Source organism: Salarias fasciatus, chromosome 12 (assembly GCF_902148845.1).
Source record: "Salarias fasciatus chromosome 12, fSalaFa1.1, whole genome shotgun sequence".
NCBI classification, from domain to species: domain Eukaryota; kingdom Metazoa; phylum Chordata; class Actinopteri; order Blenniiformes; family Blenniidae; genus Salarias; species Salarias fasciatus.
Genome location: NC_043756.1, coordinates 31,049,181 through 31,074,404, shown reverse-complemented (window position 1 = coordinate 31,074,404; position 25,224 = coordinate 31,049,181). Strand labels below are relative to the sequence as shown.

General features: G+C 51.2%; 3 protein-coding genes across 5 annotated transcripts in view; 2 read left to right on the top strand and 1 right to left on the bottom strand.

The window, feature by feature from the left end:
* kank1a (KN motif and ankyrin repeat domains 1a) overlaps window positions 1–1,126 on the bottom strand; it is a 33,843-nt gene extending 32,717 nt beyond the window's left edge. For 2 of the 3 annotated variants that reach the window (XM_030105521.1, XM_030105523.1), the window contains exon 1: window positions 907–1,126. The gene's annotated coding sequence lies outside the window, so the exon portion shown is untranslated. Of the gene's footprint in view, window positions 1–904 lie in introns of all 3 variants that reach the window. The other variant, XM_030105524.1, reaches the window with a different exon arrangement.
* Window positions 1,127–5,947: 4,821 nt separating this feature from the next.
* Window positions 5,948–10,368, top strand: LOC115398647 (fructose-1,6-bisphosphatase 1-like). Its single transcript, XM_030105526.1, has 7 exons — window positions 5,948–6,173; window positions 6,867–7,029; window positions 7,123–7,215; window positions 7,557–7,697; window positions 7,765–7,902; window positions 8,016–8,135; window positions 9,400–10,368. The coding sequence occupies exons 1-7, from the start codon at window positions 6,004–6,006 to the stop codon at window positions 9,589–9,591; spliced, it is 1,017 nt and encodes a 338-aa protein (XP_029961386.1). The 5' UTR covers window positions 5,948–6,003; the 3' UTR covers window positions 9,592–10,368.
* A 1,252-nt stretch (window positions 10,369–11,620) lies between these two features.
* fbp2 (fructose-1,6-bisphosphatase 2) lies at window positions 11,621–25,013 on the top strand. Its single transcript, XM_030105528.1, has 7 exons — window positions 11,621–11,977; window positions 14,232–14,394; window positions 15,092–15,184; window positions 15,707–15,847; window positions 17,291–17,428; window positions 22,324–22,443; window positions 24,344–25,013. The coding sequence occupies exons 1-7, from the start codon at window positions 11,805–11,807 to the stop codon at window positions 24,527–24,529; spliced, it is 1,014 nt and encodes a 337-aa protein (XP_029961388.1). The 5' UTR covers window positions 11,621–11,804; the 3' UTR covers window positions 24,530–25,013.
* The last annotated feature ends 211 nt before the right edge of the window (window positions 25,014–25,224 follow it).

Sequence of the window (25,224 nt, the reverse complement as noted above, 5' to 3'; positions counted from 1 at the left end):
CAATCAGAGACTCAAACTTTGACAGAAATCCAGTTCGGATGTCTCTAAAAACGATTCTTTTTTTCACTTTTCTTTTCTTCACACTTTAAAACTCTTTTAATTCCACTCATAGTTTCAGATTAAACGTTTGATATCTGACATCTTCTGGAAGAAAAAACTGTTTTTAGTCTTCATTCAATCACAGTACAGTCAGCAAAACGAAGCTGGTGTCCAATTACAAGCAAAATTAATGTTATCTTCGAAAACGGGTTTGATCGCGTGTAAATAAAGTAGAAGCTTTTATTCTGAAACACTGATCAGCAGGATTCAACATGTTTGAAAAGTAACAGTTTCTCCTTCATTTACACAAGATTTTCGTTTATAAAGATTTATAATAAATTCTTAAACTTATTGGATTCTTACTGCTTTTTAAGTTTTAAACGGAAAGAACGTGAAGACTCTCCTGGATTTAAAGTGTTTTTGATGGAATGAAGACCCGGTTCGACCCGGTTCTGTTGCAGATTTGATGTAAAAAGTTTTAAAGTTCACGTTTCGGCTCCACTGGAGCAGAAAAGGCCCCCGGACCACATGTTGAGAACCGCTTCTCACGTGGAGGATTGAAGTCTTGATTGAATCAAACAGAGTGGGGAGATAAGTGGACGGACCGGGGCCGGGACCGGGACCGGGACCGGACCAGGCCGGGACCCGGGCTGCAGCCTGGACTCCCGCCGCTCCGGGAGCAGGTGCGACCAGCCGGAACGCTTTAACCATAATCCCGCTTACCGGGCAGCGCTTCACGGGATTGACCCGCAGCAAATCCCCCCCGGCCCCCGCCGGCCGGCTCGACCCGCCGCGCACACGCCAGGAACCCGGGTTCGAACCCGCCGGAGCGTCCGGGCGGCAGAGTCCCGGCAGCGGAGCACTCACCGGGAAACGCGTCTCCGTCCGTCCCGGGACAAGGTGTCTCCTCCCGGAAGCCCGGCGTCCCGCTGGAGGCTGCACGCGCACGGACTCCCACTTTAACCCCGGGAAGGACGAGCAGCGCGGCCCGGACGGCCGGAGGGAACCGAACTACCGACCGAACTCCGACAAACTACCGGAGAACTGCAGAGAACCGAGAACCGAGCAGAGCTGCTGGCGAGGAGAGCAGCCGGAGCATGCGCAGTGTGCAGGGAACACACACACACACACACACACACACACACACACACACACACACACAAACACACACACACACACACACACAGGTGGGGCTTACCTGTAGAGCCAGGCCTACTTTCTGAGGACACTCTCTCTCTCTCTCTCTCTCTCTCTCTCTCTCTCTCTCTCTCTCTCTCTCTCTCTCTCTCTCTCACACACACACACACACACGAACTCCCAAACATACACAAACACACACACCTGTCTCTGTGTGTGTTGAAGGTTCAGAAAACAAACATGTTTAAACTGGAAAAGAGCAGATCAGATTAAAAATGTGATTTTATCTGCAGCGGTTTGAATTCTCAGACTAAATGCGTCAATCTGGAATAAATCTCGACTTTATTTCTCTTTATTTTATTTATTGAGACCAAACCTGTGGAGACAACAGCAGACTGACCTGAAGGCAAAGGGGGCGGGGCTTAACCCCATTGGCTCTCAGTGCTGTCAATCACTGTGACAGTTTATTATCTTGAATTAATTCCGTGGAAACTTTAACTTTGTGACTTTTATTGAGGCTGAGCTTCTTCCTTTCCTTCTGCCGTTTTCACAGCTCGACAATGTCACTGAAACAATATGTGGCTGAAGTTAAGACACTTTTAAAATCAAATTTAAAGGTGCATTAAGGAGTTTTTAAACTTTAAATCCACCATAAATATGTTACACATTTTTAATGATGTGTACAATGTGCTCTGACATATTCATTACCAGAACCTCTAACAGGCTAAACTGTCACTTGAAAGTCACAGTGCCGGTCCGGCTCCAGAATTTTTTGGGGGAGAATTTGAGAGGAATGACGTAATGCGCGCTCCGGCTGTTAGGTTTCGCTTTGTCCGCCATTACTCGTCCAGATGCTTAGTGAGCAACAACTGAGCAGGATCTTCCAGAAAGTCAGAACAGCCTGGCTTCCAGCACTGCAGCTCCACACAGACTCCACCAGGTAGAAGAAACATTTACTTTTTACTTGAGCGCTACTAAACGAACGCGGAAGGAGTTCCCCTCTTCCGTTCACGCGAGCCACAGGCACGAGTGTCTCACTAAGCTGCATTACGCCCAAGGCCTGCAGGGGGCGCTGTTTCACATAAAACGTGCAAACTCCTTAAGGCACCTTTAACACATTTGCCATGAACCCAACTCTCTAAATACACTATAATCCATCCATTCATGTGTTCACAACGTGAGGAAAAGTTCGGATTTTTATCATTATGACCATTATTTCAGACACAAGTCTTAAAAAATTTAACGAGAAGTGAAGATTGTTTCAATTTGACACAATATTCCTCCAGAACAGGACTGCTGCTCCCACATCGCCCTCTGGTGGCCGTTTATGTAATGACACTGGAGATTCACCTGGAGAGGAGATATCTGTCCATCCATCCATCATCCATCATCCACCTATCATCCATCCATCGTCCCAGGCCCGTTAGATGGTGCCCCCCCCCCCCCCCCCCCCCCCCCCCCCCCCCCCCCCGCCCCGCTTCACCAGCGTACACTGAATACTCACAAGAATCTTTCCAGTTTTGTCTTTGACCATGTTTTATTTAAAGAAAGAAAATTCCCAGTCAGCAAAGTCAACAAGACAATAAATTACAGACAAATTCATGCAAAACAAAGTGAGCCGACATCTGAAACACATGAAACCTGGGAGCAGAGGCAGAGACCAGACCTGGACTGGAGACTGAGACTGACTGAGACAGGGACCTGGACTGGGTTACAGACTGACTGAGACCAGAACTGGACTGGAGAGTCGGGCAGGGACTGGGACTGGACCTGGACTGCTGCAGCAGAGTGTGGGACTGAGAGACGTCCAACACAAGCAAGAATTCAGATATAAGAAAGAAACCTTTAGTAAGAGCTTCAACTGCTTCAAGTGCGATTGGTCAAAGGAGTTGCCATCAAGTTGCAGAAGAAGTGCCCCCCCCCCAATTGTTGTTTTTTTTTTTTTTTTTTTTTTTGGTCAACTTAGTCAGTGCTGGTTTTGGACCACCTGACTTTGGACACAGAGGGTTATAGGGAGACACAAAGGAACAGCGCCACCAGTGGTCCTCCCTGCTGCACGGACGGCTCACGACGGCCCAAACAACAGTCCCAGAAGGGAGGAGGACCTCCGGGGGACACGGGTGAGGGAGGCCCCGAAGCCACGGGAGGGAACCCGACTACCTAACCCTAACCCTGAACCGAGCCCGAACCCGACTCGGAAGGGCCACCACTACCCATCTCCAGCAGCCCCCCCGCCCGGCCTTCGCCCCCTCCTTCACCGCGGAGTCCTTTCTCTCTGGTTCTCTCGGTTCACGTGCACGTCAGGCTCAGGTGTTCCACCGCACCTGAGCTTCAGCAGGTCAATGTGCAAATCCACACGCAGCCGCTAGGTGGCGGCGTTGGCCTATTTTCCACTCTCATCACAGCATGTCTCCATTTCGACCAGATAAAATTGCAGAAAACAGGGATCAACATAAAATACAAACTATATACTGTATATGAAAAAAATACAAAGCTGTACGACCCACCAGGGCTGTTCTGCTGATAAAGAAAACTGAAGCACAGCTGTTGTTAAAACATCTTACTCATTACTGCTTGATCTTACTGCAGACGGTATCTTCATTCAACTGGATTAAAGAACAGCTGATAGTCCAGTTTGCACTACATGACCCAGATCGTATCTGACCTCTGTTCCAGGAGAAAACAGGAGAACAAAACACACTTTCAAACTCTTTTTTCTCTCTGCAATGGCAGGATGCCAGGAACCGTCTCCGAAATGTCTCCACGGAGGAGACACTCAAACTCCACCTCAGAATCAAGCGCTCCTCCTGCTGCCTCCACCTCAGAATCAAGCGCTCCTCCTGCTGCCTCCACCTCAGAATCAAGCGCTCCTCCTGCTGCCTCCACCTCAGAATCAAGCGCTCCTCCTGCTGCCTCCACCTCAGAATCAAGCGCTCCTCCTGCTGCCTCCACCTCAGAATCAAGCGCTCCTCCTGCTGCCTCCACCTTCACCTCAGCTCCACCTTCATGAGGAGAAGCTGGCTGACCTTTAACCCCAACACGTGGGCTGCAGAGAGAATCTCCTTCTGTCTTCCTGCTCCAGCTGCTGCTGCTGAAAGAAGCTTGATGTTTGATCTTCTGTATCATTTATTCCTCATGTTCACTGTTCATATTCTATTTCATACATCCATTTCAATTTTTTTGCATTGTTATTCTATATGTTTTTAATCTTTTTGATGATGCTGAATGGGAATTTGCTTTCTTTAAATAAAAAAAAAAGTCAAACACAAAGTTGTCAGGTTTCTTGCAGTATACAGTGGACCAGGGGTGTTCAACCTGCGGCTCTCGGAGGCAGAGGAAAGAGGTAAAAGTCACAGGAGTGCCATAATAAAAGACAAATCTGTTTTTTAATAAAAGAATATAAATGTTTAAATAAAGAAGAATAAATAAAAAAATATGTAAATAAAAAATTCTACTTTGTTTTTCTATTTTCTCTTTGATTTTTGCTGTTGCCTTCACGTGATGGACTGAGCTGTCAATCAAACAGCGGTGGGCGGGGCTTCCTGATCTCCGGCTCCCTGCTGGGTTGGAGCTGAGAGCAGCTCCTCAGCTCCAGTCTGACTGAATTTCGAGATTTCTCTGCCATGTGCTCGTGTTAAAACCAGCTCCAGGACTGTCGTGATGCTGATTTGTTTTTATGAAGCGCCGGCGGGACGGAGGAGAGACGTGAGCGGAGACAGAGCTGCATGTCAGAGACCGTCTGCTGTCACCTCACAGCGGGGGGGGGGGGGGGGGGGGGGGGGGGGGGGGGGGCTACTGCAGCTTCCTGGTTATTTCTGTCCAGAGTCATTTATGTCATTAATCATTAAAAGGAAGGTTTCTTCCTTTAAAAAATAGTTTTTTTCCACAGTTTCTGACGTCATCCTCTAATTTGCATATCGAGTTGAAATCAGGTGAGGATGTTTTAAAATGATACATTGTTGCAACGTCTTTCCAAAGTTCTAAATGACGTCATCACACTGAGAGAAGGAACCCCACTGGAGCAAAGAGGCAGAGATACAGCCAGAGAGATGAGCGGGAGGTGAACCGGTCCGACTCTCCTCTCACTTCATCAGTCTGTCCCAGAGAGCTGGTGCTGCTGGTTCCCCCGGGTCTGACCCGGTACCTGACCCGGTACCTGAGCCGGTCCTGGACCCGGGCCTGTTGTTCCAGCCCTGAACAGCAGGAAGTGTCTGGATGCTCTACTTGTTCGGTGACTGATGGGAACTTTGGGGTTAAACAGGTTTTCTTCCGCTTCCTCCTTTTCCTGCACAATGAAAGAAATGGAATGTCTGAGAGGTTTTACTGAGTTACTTCTTCCTCTGTATGAGGAATATTATTTATCTGCTGTAAATAAATAAATAAACAAACGAAGGAAGGTGTGTGTGTGTGTGTGTGTGTGTGTGTGTGTGTGTGTGTGTGTGTGTGTGTGTGTGTGTGTGTGTGTGTGTGTGTGTGTGTTTCACTGCTTCAGGTGAATAAAATGAGCTTCAGGAGAGAACCTTTCCAAACGTGAGATAATAGCGCAGCGGGTCCCGGTATCAGCAGGAAGTGTTGGTTCAGCCTCTCTATCGCATCCAATCTGATGGAAAGTGCACGACCTGCCTTGCTCAAGAGTTCTGCCATTCTTCTGGTCACAGCCTGCTTTGGAAACTCTATCATTTCATCAGCGCTGGGTTTGTTTGCGGGGGGGCCACACCTCCCCGCCTCCACCTCCACCTCCAGCTGCGGCTCCCGCCCCGCGCCGCGCCGCGGTTATAACCGGAGCGCGCGGCCCCGGCATCCACCCGGACGCACCGCAGCGCCGCCATGTCCGAGCGAGAGGCCTTCGACACCGACGTGGTCACCGTGACCCGCTTCGTGATGGAGGAGGGCCGCAGGGCCGGCGGCACCGGGGAGCTCACCACGCTGCTCAACTCCGTCTGCACGGCCGTCAAGGCCATCTCCAGCGCCGTGCGCAAAGCCGGGCTCGCGCACCTGTGAGTCCTCCGCCCCCCGTCTCGCCTCAGGGTCGTTCTCCAGCAGGTCCGCTCGTGACCGTCTTGACGGGGGCGACGGAGCAGCGCACAGATGCGCGTCCGCGCGGGCACGAGTCGAGCAGGAGAGTCAAGTTTAGTCCATCAGGAAGCGCGTTCCTGGAACCAGGTCTGGCTGAGACCAGAACCCTGGAACCTGCTGGTCTTTCTCAGACCCAGACTGAGCCTGATCTGTGTCTGTTTGATGAAAACCGTCTCGGTCCCTGTTTCTTCTGGAGGAGAAGCTCCTCTCTGGTTTCAGGGTTTCTGGTTTTCCCTCCTGTTCTTCTTCCTGCGCCGCTACGTTTCCCGGTGTGTGTGTCCCGGTGTGTGTTTCCCGGTGTGTGTGTCCTGGTGTGTGTTTCCCGGTGTGTGTGTCCTGGTGTGTGTTTCCCGGTGTGTGTGTCCTGGTGTGTGTTTCCCGGTGTGTTTGTCCTGGTGTGTGTCAGGCTGAGCTGGTGTTTCTACTGTTCCTTCACACTGGAAACTCAAGGCTCTGTCGCCGTGGAAACCGTTTTCAAAACGATGCTGTGGAAACAGGAAACTTTTCTGCAATGACACTGAAATGTGTGTGTGTGTGTGTGTGTGTGTGTGTGTGTGTGTGTGTGTGTGTGTGTGTGTGTGTGTGTGTGTGTGTGTGTGTGCCTGCCGTCTCAGCTACGGCATCGCCGGCAGCACCAACGTGACGGGCGACCAGGTGAAGAAGTTGGACATCCTGTCCAACGACCTGCTCATCAACCTGATCAAGTCGTCCTTCACGTCCTGTGTTCTGATCTCGGAGGAGAACGAGGAGGCCATCATCGTGGAGCCGGAGAGGAGGGTGTGTTTCCACGGCGACGGGGCTCTGAAAACACTGTCTCCATGTCATTTACGATGAGTTCAGCCTCCAGACTGCGTCTCTCCTGGGTTTCAGGGTAAATACATCGTGTGCTTCGACCCTCTGGACGGCTCGTCCAACATCGACTGCCTCGTCTCCATCGGCACCATCTTCGCCATTTACAAGAAGGTACGACGCCGCTGAACGCCGAGCTAAACCATTGACACTAGCAAGACGCCGATACGTTACCATGCAAACATCCTGCCAACACGATACTGATGTGATACCAGAGCTGTTATCAGTACAGTACCGATACCGTGCCGATAAGATCCCATAGCTGGAGTTTTAGTCTGGAAAACTGGATTATCAGGATTTATTGAGTTTATGGGAAAATTCTAGAATCAGCCACAAAGTCGTCTTTCTGAGTCCGAGAGCTCTGCAGTATCGGGCCGGATAGCCGATACCGGTGCTGGTATCGGTGCGTCTCCAGGGCGTTTGACCAGCAGTACTGACAGGGTGTCTTCCTGCAGACCACAGACGACGAGCCCTGTGAGCAGGACGCCCTGCAGCCTGGCAGGAGCCTGGTGGCGGCGGGCTACGCCCTCTACGGCAGCGCCACCATGGTGGTGCTGTCCACCGGCCACGGAGTCAACGGCTTCATGCTGGACCCGGTCGGTCTCCGCTGCGAGTTGCACACTCCGCCTGTCTCTGCCTGTTAACCAATTCCTGTCTCTTCAGGCGCTCGGAGAATTCATCCTCGTCGACCGAGACGTGAGGATCAAGAACCGGGGGAAGATTTTCAGCGTGAACGAGGGCTACGCCAAACACTTCGACCCGGCCGTCACAGAGTACCTGCACAGGAAGAAGTTCCCACAGGTGAGATGAACAGAGCGACCACATGGTGTAACGCCGTCTCTCGCCACCAGGTGGTGTCTGAAGCGCTCCTTTTGGTTGATCTCGCTGACGAGATGTGGGTTGTTCTCCTTCAGGACGGCAGCGAGCCGTACAACGCCCGCTACGTGGGCTCCATGGTGGCCGACGTGCACCGGACGCTGATGTATGGCGGGATCTTCCTGTACCCGGGAACTGCCAAGAACCCCACAGGAAAGGTGAGCTCCGCCCCCGGCTACAGCCTTAACGGGGAACCGAGACGCTGGGAACGCCGTCTGAAGGAAGTAGGTGACGGTCAGATGGAACAGAACCAAGGCAGGCAGATGAACGTGATAAGGTCTTCCTGATCTAAGATCTTGGATCAGGAAGATTTTGTCATTTTCTGTTCATTTAAAGTGAAGAAGAAGCAGCAGTGTCGAGTCTGAACGCATAACTCTGTACGGATCAGTCTGGACCAGCTGGAGTCCGGTCTGAAGGGCAGAGTCACCGCCCGGACGGAGGGTTGGCGTTGCCGTTGCCGCCGCTCTCTGACTCAGACCTGTAGTGCAACACCCGGTGAGGACGTTTCACAACCTTGTTTCTTCACAGTCGACATCCTGGACGGTGTGCAAGACGAGTCGCTGAGGCAACAGGTTTTCTGGTTTCAGTCGGTCTGCTGAACCAGAGACCGATGCCTCCACCGCGGCTCCTTCTGCCGTGAAGGTGGAGGCGGTGGTGCTGGAGGTACAGTCGCTCCAACCTGAAGGGGTTTTACCGGAGCGTCAGTTCTGCCTTGAAAAATGACACACTGTGAAGAACTCAGGTTCCAAATCACAGTGAAAAGAAAACTTGTTGCCAACAGACAGGACACACACACACACACACACACACACACACACACGCACACACACACTCACTCACGTGATCCAGTGTTGCGACACGCTCGTTTAGCGGCGACCAGAACAACCAGCCGGTCGGCACGGATTTCAGTTCAGCAGTTAGACACGAACCAAACTCTGGTTTCTGCTCCTCGTTCCGGTCGGTGTTTGAACCCTCAGCCGACGTTCTGTAATGAAGTAAACCAAACATTCTCCGGCGGCACCGGTGAAACACGCCGTTGAGACGGCATCTGCTCTGACGCCTCAATTCTGACAAAATCCCCGGCTGTTCTCCAGCAAGCAGGACGTTCTGTCGCCGAGACAGAGGCTCCTCAGATCTGAACCTGAGTTATTTAATATGTCCATTAATCATCACCGAACGCCAAGCCGTAACCTCAGAAACAGAAGGATTTCAGAAACAGGTAGAGCTCCATCTTTAGGGACGGAGGACCATGTTGTTGTTCTAGTTTTGATTGGATTTCCCAGGGTTACAGTCAGGTGTGGGTCTCTGGGAGTCTCTACAGTGAAAACCCGACTCTGTTGACCCTAAAGACAGACGTGACATGACGTGACCCCCCCGCTGACCCCCACCGACCCCCCGCTGACCTTGCCGCCCTCTCTCCAGCTGCGGCTGCTGTACGAGGGGAACCCCATGGCCTTCATCATGGAGCAGGCGGGCGGCCTGGCGTCCACCGGCTTCCAGGACGTCCTGGACATCCAGCCCGTCAGCATCCACCAGAAGGCGCCGGTGGCCATGGGCTCCAGGGACGACGTGCTGGAGTTCGTCGCCCTCTGCAAGAAGCATGCCAGGAAGTGAGGGACGGCCCGGCCCGGCCATGCCCGGCGGCGCCGCGTCTCTCCACCGACACCGCAACAAAGACCTCCATGAAGAATTCAAGTGCCTTAAAGGATCTGCCGGGATCGCCACTCTCCTCCAATCAGACGCTCTCGTCTGCCAGGACAGTCGCTCAAATGCTTTGACATGAAAATTAAAAATGGTTTCTTCTGATTGACCTGCGCCGCTCGTCATTTGACACCAGCCTGACCGTGCTGCCCTGTTCACCGGCGGTTCACGGCGATGCAGGCGGGACGGCCGGTTCTGTTAGTGAGAGCAGCAGGAGGAAGGCGGCGAACCGTCAGTCAGTCCCCGGTTCCAGCAGAACCCGGATCTAGAGCGCCGGCGCCGGAACGGCGTCCAGCCATCGTCACATCATGATCTAAATCCATATTTTATCACGAAAACAGGAACAATCGGGCCTGATTAAAGGAGATTTTTAGATTTTTTAAAATATTTTTAAGCAATAAAAATCTGAAGGGAATTGGGAAAGTGTTCCGATCCGACAGTCAGGACGGGAATCCGGTTCCTGAGCAGGACCAAAGCCTCGTGGCTTCTGTTTACACTAGAGAGGTAGTTTTGAAGGAACCAGAAAAACAGGTTGTGAGGCTTTGTGAGGCGTAAGCCCGACGCCACCTCCTCACCTCAGCTCCCGCCGTGCCGTTGAGCCAGGCAGCAGCAGGTTGGAAGAAGAGCGAGAAATCAAACCCTTTGTTATCATTATCATCAAGTGTCAATAAAGCAGAACGTCTTCAGAGACCGGAGTGTGTTTTCATTACTTTAAGTGTGTTTTCACGTAGGCCGGCGCGGCGGGGCAGTGGTTCGCCCTGTCACTTGGAAAAACACGGAACCCAACAGAACCCAACCAGCTGGTTCCACATGTTGACTCACAAGAGGAAACAAACTGAAGCCGTTGGAGTCTGAGTTCATTCAGCTCACACAGTTTTTATCCAGCAGCACAAAATAGAAACCACAAACCGTTTCCCGGATTCTAACGCTGCGGTTTATTCACGAGTAGCTCTTTAGTCTTTTGTGGTTATTTTTAAAAAGGTCCGGGTAATCGAGAGATCCTGGATTTAATAAATAGAGTTTTTAGCTCAACGGAGTGTTTGCTGATGTCTTCTGGCAGTACCGCCTCCAGCCACCAGGTGGTGTATTGAGTCTGTCTACAGTGAATCAGTTATCATTGATCTGACTGGTGCATGGAAACAGCTGAAGCCATATTTCAGCCACATGTTATGAAACTACCATGTTAATACAGCCGCTGGTTAAAAACCTCTCATTTCTGCAGCTTAAAAGACGTGACGAAGGGCCTTAAAGTTAAAAAGTACTCACTTAAATTCAGCTGAGTTTCCTCAACTTATTTCTTTCCAAAGTCATTTGAAGGGATTCCTCTCCTTAAATCTGCTGTGAAGAACAACGGCAGCTGTGAAACACCACAGATGTTTCCACCGAGCTGAACTGTCTGGACTCTAAGGTGAAGACAGTCAGGAGATCCTCGCCGCAGAGCGGGTGACCTTTCACTAAAGGTCAGCGGTCGAGTCCCGGTGACATTTGAAGCTCCGTCAGAGCGAGTGTGAGGCCGATTCCTGAGGAGCGCTCTCAGCTCAGCATGAACCCTCACTGAAAAACCACAGACGTGCTCCACAGGTAGCCTGCAGGCGACTCCTTCCTCTGGCCTGCACCGTGCTCACGGCTCTGTGCACAAATAAAACCTTTCTTTGTTCCCAAAAAAGTTTCTGTGCACAAAAAAAACGTTTCTTTGTCGTTTAAAGTGTATAAAACTCAGAGAGGAGATGAACTGACACTAACTTGTGGTTAAATGTTGCAGGTTTTGAGCTAAAGACTGATAAAAGTCTGGTGCAGGATTAAAACCGTGCAAGTGTCCACAGCTGACATCTGACACCCTCCTCCACACACACACACACACACCCACCTCCACACACACACCCACCTCCACACACACACCCACCTCCACACACACACACACACACACCTCCACACACACATGCAGGCTCACAAATAGCTGGCTCTGGGACTGAAAAGGACGTGGGCTGGCTCCGAGGTCGCTCAGTCTGCAGGCCTCCCTCCCCGGACCACCACTCACACGCTCTCTCTCTCTCACTCACACACACACACACACACACACACACACACACACACACACACACACGGAAGGAGCCGGAGCAGCCAGCATGTCGGACCAGTCTGCCTTCGACACGGACGTATGGACCTTGACCCGGTTCGTCATGGAGACCGGCCGGCAGGCCAAAGGATCCACCGGAGAGCTGACCCAGCTCCTCAACGCCATGCTGACGGCCATCAAAGCCATCTCCTCCGCCGTGCGCAAGGCCGGCCTGGCCCACCTGTGAGTACTGGAGCTAGCCCACCTGTGAGTACTGAGGTACCGGGGCCTGGTCCACCTGTGAGTCATAAGGTCCTGGGTTCTGGTCCAGACATGCTCACATGAGTCCAGAGAAACTGGTGGGAAGTGATCTCTGCTGTCATCTTTTGTATTAGTGGAAAAACAACCAGGTCTCCTCATGAGCAGGAAAATAATCCAGTGTTTCTGACATTTAGGCTGAATCCCATTTCACCCCTTAGCCCTTCCCCTTGGCCCTTCCCCTTAGCCCTCCGCCTATGAAACGGAGTGCTAAGGGGTAGGGGAGAAAGTCAACCCCTCCGAATTGGGACACCCCTCCGACAATCGCGTACGTCATCAGTAGTCGCCGCTGCCGATGACGTAGGCAGATGCGACAATTATCTGCCGAAGAAGAATGTTTTTCTTACATTTTAAAACTTTATTAATTGACAAAATACTGACATTTATGAACGTCTTTCGTTGCGGACGCCGCCATTTTGCCGATCTTGGAAGGCTTTCTGAGAAATCTGTCATCCAGTGGCGCCGGTGGCGAGGGGCGCTTGTTTTGTTCGCCTGGACCGTCAGTGGCGGGTGGGGTTAGTTCACTTCCGCATTGGCGGGGGCGCTCGTTTCCCACCCGCGCATTCCAGGCGGGCCATGTTGAAGAAACCAGTTTATTGAAAATAATCGTCTATCTGTTGTGTTTGGAATGCGCCTGGAATGCGCGGGTGTGGAAACGATCACTCCCGTCAATGCGGAAGTGAATTCACCCCGCCCGCCAGGCATGACCTAGGCTGAAAGAACAAGCGCCCCTCGCCATCGGCCGATACCCCTCCGTTTGGAGTGTGACTCTCGAGAATCTCCTTTTGGAGGGGTGACTGGCCCTCTTTCTTGGCCCTACCCCTCCGTCATAATGACAATTGGGACACTCCTACCCCTCCACGTGAACGCGCAAAACGAGGGGTAGGGCCAAGGGGAAGGGCTAAGGGGTGAAATGGGATTCAGCCTTAGAGTTGTGGAGCAGAGCTGTGACTCCAATAGTAACAAGAAGTGGGATCGATTGTTTCTCGTGCTCCTTAAATCATGACAAAAAAAAAATGTTGAAACTCCGTGTGTTGGTTGTTTGGTCAGTTGTTTGTGCCATCAGTTTGTTTGTCGGTCAGTTAGACAGTTGGTTCATCATCTGTTTGGTTGGGTCGTGGGCTGGCTGGTTGGGCAGTTTGCTGGTCTGTTGGTTGGTCAGTTGGTTGACTGGTTGATTAACAAGATAACTGAAACCTTTCGGAGGGATTTGGATCATTTCAATTTGTTCTGAATCAAATTCTGGATCAATAGCGGTGAAATCTGGCCTTCAGAATAAAAGGGAAGTGATAAATGTATTTTTTTTTTTTTTTTTTTTTTTTTTTTAGGTTTGTTTGGCAGATTTCTGACGAGCTGCAGGTGAAGAAGTTACATTTGGAGAGCGATCTGGATCACACTGGATACAACATCGAAATAGAAGAAAGTTACATCTGAATAATTTTAGAAATGGAAAACTGATTTCAACGCGAACTGGAATAACGATCATTATTATGCTTCATGAGGAAGGTCGATCCTATATATAGACCTTATATAGACCTATATATAGAAACAGAAATTGATCCAAGGACCAGAATATGACCCAGATGTACACGTAGGTGTACCATGTGAAATGGAATTCAGCCGTCCGGCCGGTGGAGCTCTGAACTCTGAGCGGCTCCTGCTGGTTTCCAGCTGGTCGCTCGGTTCAGGGAAGATTTGATACTTTTGTCAGACAGGAAACCCGCTGCAGAGCTGCCGTCTGTTCCTGCCCAGTTACACCAGCTGCTGCCCAGATTATAGAGCATCTTCCTCCTCTGACTGATGGAGCTGAATTTAATTTGTGAAAAGACTGCCAGCAGCTTTATTACATGTGACAAGTGAACCACTAAGACTCTCAGTTTGAAGAGAAAGGATTCACTCTTTGAACTGCCTGGAGGGAATGAATAAAGTTTTTTTGAATTGAATCGAAGTGAACATGCAGGAATTGTTGAAAGTCTGCCAGCTCACAAACAACAATGCACCATTATCCAGGAACGTTAGCCTTCGGTGAAGTTATGTAACTGCTCTGCTCTCAGAGCTCCGCCGCACAGGCCGGCTCTGGCTCTGAGGTGGTCGCTGGTTTCTGGTTTCTGGTTTCTGGTTTCTGGTCTGTGGCTGTTGTTTGTGGTTTGTGGTTCATGGTCTGCGGTTTGCGGTGCAGGCAGGGCATCGCCGGCACCGTCAACGTGACCGGGGACGATGTGAAGAAGCTGGACGTGCTCTCCAACGACCTGGTCATCAACATGCTGCAGGCCTCCTACGGATCCTGCTGCATGGTGTCCGAGGAGAACAAGGAGCTCATCGTCACTCCCAAAGACAAGAGGGTGAGTGAGGGGGGCCGGCGAGACCGCCTCCTCGTTCGACACCGGCGTTTCTCCGTGATGAAGCTGAAGCAGGGGCCCAGGTCTGGAGGGAAACTCACTATTTTGGTGTTGAAAGTCCAGTTTAGAAACCTACTGAAAACTCTAGTGCTGCGGTCAAGACCATCTAACCCGAGACCGAGACCAAGACTTCAAGGGGCCAAGACTGAGACAAAACCAAGACTTTAAGGATCCCAGACCAAGACGAAGACCAAAACAAGACTGTTTGTCCTGCGTGAAACGATCAGACTCCCTGCAGAGACGTTTCCACCCGGCTGGAGAGTCTTTAGATAAACATCAGGAAGATTCTGGTTTCAGACATGTTTAAAAGAAGGACTGTGTCAGTATCACTGACACCGATACCGGGCCTGGTACTGGACGGGGTACTGATGCTTTGGGTTGATGTGACGCCTTTGAATCTCCTGATAGATCGATATTACAGACAGAACACCCGACCACTGTCATGGCATTCTGAACGGGAAACCACTCTATTAAAACCCGAATGACTCAGAATCAACCAGGAGCCCCTCTGATGGCTGGTCTCAGGTCAGAACCCTCTGATGGTCTCTGATTTGGCTTCAGAGGAGTCGTGCTGCCGCCGTTCCAGCCTGTAGCGTGAGAGCATGCCTGGCAGAGGCAGTGAGATGTGTTCCGCCCTCAGGGGAAGTACGTGGTGTGTTTTGACCCTCTGGACGGCTCCAGTAACATCGACTGCCTGGCTTCCATTGGAACCATATTCGCCATTTACAAACGGGTGAGTGTGAGATGTGTGTGTCTGTTGGTCTGTCTGCACCTCGTCCCGTCAAGACACTCAAAACTGGCTCCAGGGAGCTGAAGAGCCACATTCCCAGGCCGGACTGAAACAGTAACATCATGGCTGGATTCATCCACCTGCTCTGCTTTTCTCTCAGTGTGTATTTCATTTAAATGAATCGAACCCAGCTCACAGGTTCACGCTTCCGTTTACTGCTGCACAGATGAATTGAAGGTGTAGTGACTCGGTTAAAACACTGGAGGGCGCCGCTGCACAGTTAATACTCTGGAAACTGCAGCTGAGGCTCAACAAATGTTTGCATTTTTCTTTTTTAGTTCTTTTTGATGAAGTCCCACACGTGCTCACGTTTTAGGTTTATTTAATCCAGAACTGTGTTTGTTGATAACCAGACTGCAGCTTCTGTCTCAGATCAGAGGCAGTTTGCAGTTTGTTCACAGAAGTCAACTTTCCCGGCGAAATCTGACCGTGAGTAAAGCCTCCCGCCGTCTGCCCGTTCCCCAGGTGACGGAGGACGAGCCGTCGGAGCAGGACGCCCTGCAGCCCGGCAGGAACATGGTGTGTGCCGGCTACGCCCTGTACGGCAGCGCCACCCTGGTCGCCCTGAGCACCGGCACCGGCCTCAACTTCTTCATGCTGGACCCCGTGAGAGCTCCAGCCTGACTGTGTGTGTGTGTGTGTGTGTGTGTGTGTGTGTGTTCTTGTACATACCCAAAAGTAAGGACCAAAATTCGTTTTTCACCAACAGAGTGAGGACATTTTTGCAAAGTGAGGACATTTTTGCCGGTCCTCACTTTTCAAAAGGCCTTTTTTGACCTTTTTGAAGGTTCAGACTTGGTTTTTGATTTAGGGTTATAATTGGGTTTACGTTAGGTTTAGGGCATCAGTTAGGGTTAGGCATTTATTTTTGATGGTTAGAGTTAGGGTAAGGGGCTGGGAAATGCATTATGTCAATGAGTGTCCTCACAACGGTGTGAGTACAAACGTGTGTTTGTGTGTGTGTGTGTGTGTGTGTGTGTGTGTGTGTGTGTGTGTGTGTGTGTGTGTGTGTGTGTGTGTTTTCATGGTCTCTGAATGAGGAAGAGTGAGCACACAGTGTAAAGATATCAATTATTCAAAATATGGATGATTAGGATCCTAAAACTGAGCCCTGAGGAACACCACCAGTGAATTTTCTCCAGTGCGCTCGAAAAAAATCTGAGCAGTTAAAATGGTTAGTTTTGGTTTAACCTCATTATTGTACTTTTCTGAAAATACATCAGTGTCATGGCCCATTTGGACAGAAGCTACCAGGGAACTTCAGAAGTAGCATCTTTAAGCTTGTAGTCGTACCGAGAGCAGATTAAACGCTCAACTCTTCTCATCCAGGTTTCACATGAAAAGTAACTAAACTATTTAGATCAACTGAACAACAAGAACACAACAAAACACAACCACACCAGCAACACTATCAACACCAGAACATCGAAATAAAACACAAAAACAATGTTGAAATCTCGAATATCTCATCTCATACTCCCACAATGCATTATGGCACTGCCATTATCGCAGTCACGGCTACAAAACCCCGATTCAGACATATTTATATTGGGTTGGACAGCGATACAGGAGATAGGTCACTTTTAGGTTCTGTTGGACATAATCTGCTTTAAATAGGGAAACAAAATGTCAATGGGTCAATTACAAAAACCCCAGCTGACCCCGACTGACCCTGGCTGACCCCGGCTGACCCCAGGCACTGACTGAACCAGCAGTCAGAGCCAAAATAAAACGCTACACGCCAGAAACTCGGCCTCCCAGGTGGAATTTCTGCCTTTAGAAAAGCAGCTTTAGTTCTTAACGGGTTGTGAAGTTCAGTGTAGGTTGGTTCTTAATCCACACGTTGTGGTTTGTTGAGATGCACAAACATTAAAAAGATAAAAGTCCTTTCCAGGCTTGCTTCAGAAGTCCTGAGGAGCTCTTCAGATAGAGTTTATTCTGGGAGTGACTGGGAAGCTGGACGCCCGTCTGTCCACTTGGGGGCGTCAGTGAGTCGCCGGGTTTTGTGTCGAGACGTCTTGAGTCTGTCTCCTTCTCGTCCTCCGTCAGGCCATCGGCGAGTTCATTCTGACGGAGAGGAACGTGAGGATGAAGCAGAGAGGGAAGATCTACAGCCTGAACGAGGGCTACGCCCGGTACTTCCACCCGTCCGTCAACGAGTACCTCAAACACAAGAAGTACCCCGAGGTGAGGGTCCGAATCCCAAACGGAGCGCGTTCTGCCCGGAGGCGCCGGCCTCCTCCCACGCTACACCCGACGCTCGCTCATGCAGAACAAGACCGCACACGCCTGAGAACCCTGAGCTCCGTCCGACTCGCTCACTCTGCTGCATGAAGGGGCGACCAAGACCGAGGTTCCAGCCCGTTCCACCGGTCTCTCCACCACCACCCAAACCACCGCCTGACTGACGGCTGCTAGCGCCGCCCACAGTCACAAAACGTCACATAAAATGAACGAACAAGAAAACATGAACCGACAGCTGGAGCAAACACGAAACAGCTGATCTGTCAAAAAGAGTGGAAGCACCTCCAGGCCCTCGCAGAGCCTTCAGCAGAGCTCAGAGTCCCTGAAGACTGAGACACTTTCTGGAAACGCCGGGGCTCAAAACGCTGCCCCGCAGGGCGAAGCGCCGTTCTGCACGCGCTCAGTAGACGGACCGATGACAGCATGAGGCCCGTCAACACAGCGCCTCACGGTGCTGAGTCACCGGAGAGCCTGACAGCGTGGTTAGACCGCAGGACGCTGCAGCAGCAGCAGCAGCAGCAGCAGTAGAAGTACAAGTATCAGTATCAGTACCAGTAGAAGTAGAAGTACAAGTAGCAGTACCAGTAGCAGTATCAGTAGCAGCAGTACCAGTGCCAGTAGCAGTACCAGTGCCAGTACCAGTAGCAGTGCCAGTAGCAGTACCAGTAGCAGTACCAGTACCAGTAGCAGTGCCAGTAGCAGTACCAGTAGCAGCAGTGCCAGTACCAGTAGCAGTACCAGTGCCAGTACCAGTAGCAGTGCCAGTAGCAGTACCAGTAGCAGTACCAGTGCCAGTACCAGTAGCAGTACCAGTACCAGTAGCAGTAGCAGTGCCAGTACCAGTAGCAGTGCCAGTAGCAGTACCAGTAGCAGCAGTGCCAGTACCAGTAGCAGTACCAGTGCCAGTACCAGTAGCAGTGCCAGTAGCAGTACCAGTAGCAGTGCCAGTACCAGTAGCAGTACCAGTAGCAGCAGTGCCAGTACCAGTAGCAGTACCAGTGCCAGTACCAGTAGCAGTACCAGTAGCAGTAGCAGTGCCAGTACCAGTAGCAGTGCCAGTACCAGTACCAGTAGCAGTGCCAGTAGCAGTACCAGTAGCAGCAGTGCCAGTACCAGTAGCAGTGCCAGTAGCAGTACCAGTGCCAGTACCAGTAGCAGTACCAGTGCCAGTACCAGTAGCAGTGCCAGTAGCAGTGCCAGTAGCAGTACCAGTGCCAGTACCAGTAGCAGTACCAGTGCCAGTACCAGTAGCAGTGCCAGTAGCAGTGCCAGTAGCAGTACCAGTAGCAGTACCAGTGCCAGTAGCAGTACCAGTGCCAGTACCAGTAGCAGTACCAGTAGCAGTACCAGTAGCAGTACCAGTGCCAGTACCAGTAGCAGTGCCAGTACCAGTAGCAGTAGCAGTGCCAGTACCAGTAGCAGTGCCAGTAGCAGTACCAGTAGCAGCAGTGCCAGTACCAGTAGCAGTACCAGTGCCAGTACCAGTAGCAGTGCCAGTAGCAGTACCAGTAGCAGTACCAGTGCCAGTACCAGTAGCAGTACCAGTGCCAGTACCAGTAGCAGTGCCAGTAGCAGTGCCAGTAGCAGTACCAGTAGCAGTACCAGTGCCAGTAGCAGTACCAGTAGCAGTACCAGTGCCAGTACCAGTAGCAGTACCAGTGCCAGTACCGGTGCCAGTAGCAGTACCAGTAGCAGTACCAGTGCCAGTACCAGTAGCAGTACCAGTGCCAGTAGCAGTACCAGTAGCAGTGCCAGTAGCGTTGCCAGTACCAGTAGCAGTACCAGTGCCAGTAGCAGTACCAGTAGCAGTGCCAGTAGCAGTGCCAGTACCAGTAGCAGTACCAGTAGCAGTGCCAGTACCAGTACCAGTGCCAGTACCAGTAACAGTGCCAGTACCAGTACCAGTACCAGTAGCAGTAGCAGTACCAGTAGCAGTAGCAGTATCAGTAGCAGTATCAGTGCCAGTACCGGTGCCAGTAGCAGTACCAGTAGCAGTACCAGTGCCAGTACCAGTAGCAGTACCAGTACCAGTAGCAGTGCCAGTAGCAGTACCAGTAGCAGTGCCAGTACCAGTAGCAGTACCAGTAGCAGCAGTGCCAGTACCAGTAGCAGTACCAGTGCCAGTACCAGTAGCAGTACCAGTAGCAGTAGCAGTGCCAGTACCAGTAGCAGTGCCAGTACCAGTACCAGTAGCAGTGCCAGTAGCAGTACCAGTAGCAGCAGTGCCAGTACCAGTAGCAGTGCCAGTAGCAGTACCAGTGCCAGTACCAGTAGCAGTACCAGTGCCAGTACCAGTAGCAGTGCCAGTAGCAGTGCCAGTAGCAGTACCAGTGCCAGTACCAGTAGCAGTACCAGTGCCAGTACCAGTAGCAGTGCCAGTAGCAGTGCCAGTAGCAGTACCAGTAGCAGTACCAGTGCCAGTAGCAGTACCAGTGCCAGTACCAGTAGCAGTACCAGTAGCAGTACCAGTAGCAGTACCAGTGCCAGTACCAGTAGCAGTGCCAGTACCAGTAGCAGTAGCAGTGCCAGTACCAGTAGCAGTGCCAGTAGCAGTACCAGTAGCAGCAGTGCCAGTACCAGTAGCAGTACCAGTGCCAGTACCAGTAGCAGTGCCAGTAGCAGTACCAGTAGCAGTACCAGTGCCAGTACCAGTAGCAGTACCAGTGCCAGTACCAGTAGCAGTGCCAGTAGCAGTGCCAGTAGCAGTACCAGTAGCAGTACCAGTGCCAGTAGCAGTACCAGTAGCAGTACCAGTGCCAGTACCAGTAGCAGTACCAGTGCCAGTACCGGTGCCAGTAGCAGTACCAGTAGCAGTACCAGTGCCAGTACCAGTAGCAGTACCAGTGCCAGTAGCAGTACCAGTAGCAGTGCCAGTAGCGTTGCCAGTACCAGTAGCAGTACCAGTGCCAGTAGCAGTACCAGTAGCAGTGCCAGTAGCAGTGCCAGTACCAGTAGCAGTACCAGTAGCAGTGCCAGTACCAGTACCAGTGCCAGTACCAGTAACAGTGCCAGTACCAGTACCAGTACCAGTAGCAGTAGCAGTAGCAGTACCAGTAGCAGTAGCAGTATCAGTAGCAGTATCAGTGCCAGTACCGGTGCCAGTAGCAGTACCAGTAGCAGTACCAGTGCCAGTACCAGTAGCAGTACCAGTGCCAGTAGCAGTACCAGTAGCAGTGCCAGTAGCGTTGCCAGTACCAGTAGCAGTACCAGTGCCAGTAGCAGTACCAGTAGCAGTGCCAGTAGCAGTACCAGTACCAGTAGCAGTACCAGTGCCAGTACCGGTGCCAGTAGCAGTACCAGTAGCAGTACTAGTGCCAGTACCAGTAGCAGTACCAGTGCCAGTAGCAGTACCAGTAGCAGTGCCAGTAGCGTTGCCAGTACCAGTAGCAGTACCAGTGCCAGTAGCAGTACCAGTAGCAGTGCCAGTAGCAGTGCCAGTACCAGTAGCAGTACCAGTAGCAGTGCCAGTACCAGTACCAGTGCCAGTACCAGTAACAGTGCCAGTACCAGTACCAGTACCAGTAGCAGTACCAGTAGCAGTGCCAGTACCAGTAGCAGTACCAGTAGCAGTACCAGTAGCAGTATCAGGCCAGCTGAGCAGGAGGAACCTGCTGGCCCTGATGTCTCTCCTCTCAGGTTCAGCTTCGTCTTCCTGCTGATTCACTGCAGAGAAACTTCAGTTTAGCTTTTAAACCTGGAGTCTGAGTGTCTGGACTCACAGCAGCCGTGCTACATGCTACATGCTACATGCTACATGCTACATGCTACATGCTACATGCTAATCATGATTACAGTCTGACTGATTCCCTCATTAGCGTCTCCAGTCTCCAGTCAGACAGCACGGCGGCATCGCTGCGTCTGAACATGACCAGAGTTTATGACTGAAGCTATTTTTACAGTGTACTCTGTGTACAGGCTGCATTTGGGGTGTGAGAATTTTCCCAGCATGCCGAGCATCTCCTGCAGCCTCCTGGGCTGCAGAGTCTCGGTCAGGAGGCTGCAGGAAGTTTTCTCTCATCATGTGACTTCTAACAGCCGGCCGGTCGGGTGGAGGTTCTCCGTTCTCCCCTGAAGGTGGCGCTCTGGAATCTGCTTTCACTGGTTCCTGTTAAAAAAAAGGAATCGTTTCAAATCCAGTCAATTGATGCAGAACATAAAAGTCTTTTTGCATCAAGATGTTTCCGGTTCTCTGATTAATTTCCGTTCGAATGAAGGGAGAACGTTCAGAGCTGCAGGATTATCACGCTGTCCTGTTCAGAATACACTTTTTTTTTTTTTAAAAAAAAACTAAACTTAATTTTAGGCCTTGGAGTAAAAAGTCATTCTCATACTCAGAATGTGAGCGGAACGTCAGCACTTTACTTTTACACAACAGCGTGAACAGCTGTTTGTCACGGTGAGTCGGCAGTGACTCAGCCGCCTCCTGACTCCGCGGTGGAGGCTGCTGTCTCTGACCTCTGACCTCTTGCTGTCTGACCTGAGCAGCAGGTGTGAAGCTCCTCTGCTCCGTCTCGGGGTTTTTCACAGTAAATCCCCGGTGAAAACCTGGAGCCTCCAGTCCCGGTGTAGAGAACACCGTTTAAATGAAGAAAAAAAACGATCAAAGTCAGACTGGCCTGAAACATACATGAGGGAAAAGTCGTCGCCTGCAGTCGGAACTGCACCTGCTCCGAGAAACAGGAAGTGAACCCGGCCTTTCACAATAAAGGGAAGTTGGCGCAGCTTTGTGAAAATGAAAGCCGAAGTCGTCCGGCCTCAGATACGTAAAAGTGTTGCTCTGCCCTGCCCCCCCTGCGCCCCCCCCCCCCCCCCCCCCCCCCCCCCCCCCCCCCCCCCAGGACGGCAGCGCCCCCTACGGAGCGCGGTACGTTGGCTCCATGGTGTCGGACGTCCACCGCACCATCGCCTACGGCGGCATCTTCCTGTACCCGGCCAACGAGAAGAGTCCCAAGGGAAAGGTGGGAGCAAGGAACACACACACACACACACACACACACAGAAAGTACACAAAACACAGGCACAGGAACCAGGAAGTGTGTAGAAGCGGTTCTCAGGTTCTAAGGAGCTCCTGGCAGAACGCTGAGGTTCTTCTGCTCAAACTGACTGATCTCTGATCTCCACCAAGGCCCAGAAACAATGACCCGAGGCTCCGGCTCACCTTTAGAACCCGAGCCTGAAGTGTAGTGATGGCAGGAATGGGGTCAGAGGTCGCGGGTTAGCTTTACCGCCGACTCTGAGCTCAGAGAAACCCACCATCAGGTTACAGTGTGTGTGTGTGTGTGTGTGTGTGTGTGTGTGTGTGTGTGTGTGTGTGTGTGTGTGTGTGTGTGTGTGTGTGTGTGTGTGTGTGTGTGTGTGTGTCAGTCAGCTCAGGTCAACACACTGACTTAAACTCCACTGAGTTCAGTCTGAACCTGAAGAGGAAACTAAAAATTAAAGTGGGGTTCAGGAGAAACCTGGTTCTGGTATCGGTATCAGCGTTTAAACCAGATCCTCGTCACTTCATTCGGAGTGTTGATTCGTCTCCAGGCTGAAGGACCAGCGTCTTTTCAACACAGCTTTCCCACAATGCACTGCGCTTCAGAGATCAGTCAGTCGCCGGAGCGTCGACCCAGCAGGTGTAGAAAAGTTCCCCTGAAGGCTCGGTTCTCAGTTCTCGGTTCTCGATCAGCCGGGCCCGTCTGTTTGTCCTCCTCAGGGAGAACATGCAGACTCGCTCTGACGACTTTCCTTCATCCTGAATCGACTCGAACACTCTGAGGTTCTGCCTCACCAAAATACACCTCTGAAAATGAGAGTCAGACTCAGACCGAGCCGCTGCGGCAAACAAAGCAGAAGTTCCAGTCCTCGGTCAGAACACACACACACACACACACACACACACACACACCGCCGTCACGCTGTTCTCTGGCTCGTCACATGGCCACTGCCAAGAAAAGAAAGGTGGAAGTGACTGACTGTGTCGTGAGAGTCTGACTGATCTCTGCAGCCGTTAGCATGAGCACCGTTAGCATGAGCGGCGCTAGCATTAGCAGCATTAGCATCCGCTGCGTCACACCAGGCATCAGTGGCGTCGTTTGGCCTAAATAGGCTCAAGATCCTCTGAAGAATCCCGATTTAGAAGCTTCAGCCTGACTTTTATTCTGAAATGACGGTTGTATTAAAGCTGGAAATGTCGGAACTCGCCCGTCGGTCTGTTTGTGGATTTACGCTGGATTCACACTGGATACGGTGCAGCTAGCCCAAACCTCCATCTCTGTAGAAAATGCACGTTAAAACGGTAAAAACCGGATTTGAATGATAAAATCACGTCACAAGCACAGAAGCATTTCATCAACCCGCCTGACGGGTTCACAAGAACCCTGATTTGGCAGAAACCCACCCAATCTGGCAACCCACAGTCGCCCCGGTCACAGAGCTGTTTTTTGTGCCGTTTTGGGGTCGATTGACTTTCCTGCAGTGACGAAGAACAAAACCGTTCATTCTTCTAATGCGTTTAATGACGAGAGCTCGTTCTTTGTTATATATTGTACCAGAATAAAAACAAAACAAAAGAACACTAAGGCAAAAACACGACACAGAGTTTATTTTGAAATCACTTATTTTGGAACACGTATGGACTTTCCTTCTGGCCCGACTTGCTTGGTACATTGACGCGGCCGGGCTCCGGCGTCCGGAAAAAAAGAATCATTGCGGAAAGTTTCTGGAGTGCCGGAGCCGGACCGCCATATTGATTTGATGACTACTGATTGGTCGCGGTGTCCAGACCAGAGCCGAACCGGAGCCGGACCGGACCTGGCCCACATCCTGTGCGATCCTGTTGTTAAAGGACCGGTTTCCGTCTGCTTCCCCCCGTAGCTGCGGCTGCTGTACGAGTGTAACCCGATCGCCTTCCTGATCGAGCAGGCGGGGGGCGTGGCCACCACCGGCGCCCAGCGGGTCCTGGACGTCCAGCCCGAGGCGCTCCACCAGCGCGTGCCCTTCGTGGTGGGCTCCGCCGACGACGTCAACGAGTACCTGGCCTTCGTCAAGAAGTTCTCCTGAAAGAAGAGTCTACAGAACTCTAGACATGCAGCGCCGCGCGGTGTAGTTTGACACCAGCCTCAGTGGTTTTTGCGTTCAGGTCGGTCAGTGTAGCTGGTGTTGTTTTCCTCCACTGGTTTGGCTCATTTCTTCAAACTGAAATTGTATTTTTTAAAACTCGGAGATCGTTTGGTGAATCGGTCTCAGAGTTCAGCTCAACTCCACCGTTCACCTCCTGGAGCGCCTCTCTCTCCCAGAACTCTTCTCTCAGGTTTCAAAGCTTCATTTCTTTCTCAACCAAATGATCACTGTCCTCAAGAAGCTTCGTCTCTCTGGCATCGTGAGTCTCTCACAGTCAGAATGTTGAGATGTTTCGTCTTGAGGCAGAAGAACGTTGAAATATTCCTCGTTCAGTCTGAGTCCAGTCCTCCAGTCACAATGGTTCCTGTGATGGTCTTTTGGGTTGTTCAGTTAACAGAATACATAATGTAGAAGAAAATGAAGGGAAAAAAACCTTTTACAGCAAAACCTTTCAGTTTTAATTTACTCATTGCTCTTGTACTTCCAAGGAAACTCATTTTTATTCACACGAAAAGCAACTTCATACATCAGAGATTAACACACTAATATAAACACAAACAAAAAAGTAAAACTGTGCGTCGTCTGCATATCGACAGATCCATGTCTGGTCTCATTGTGTTGCCGTTTGTTCCTGA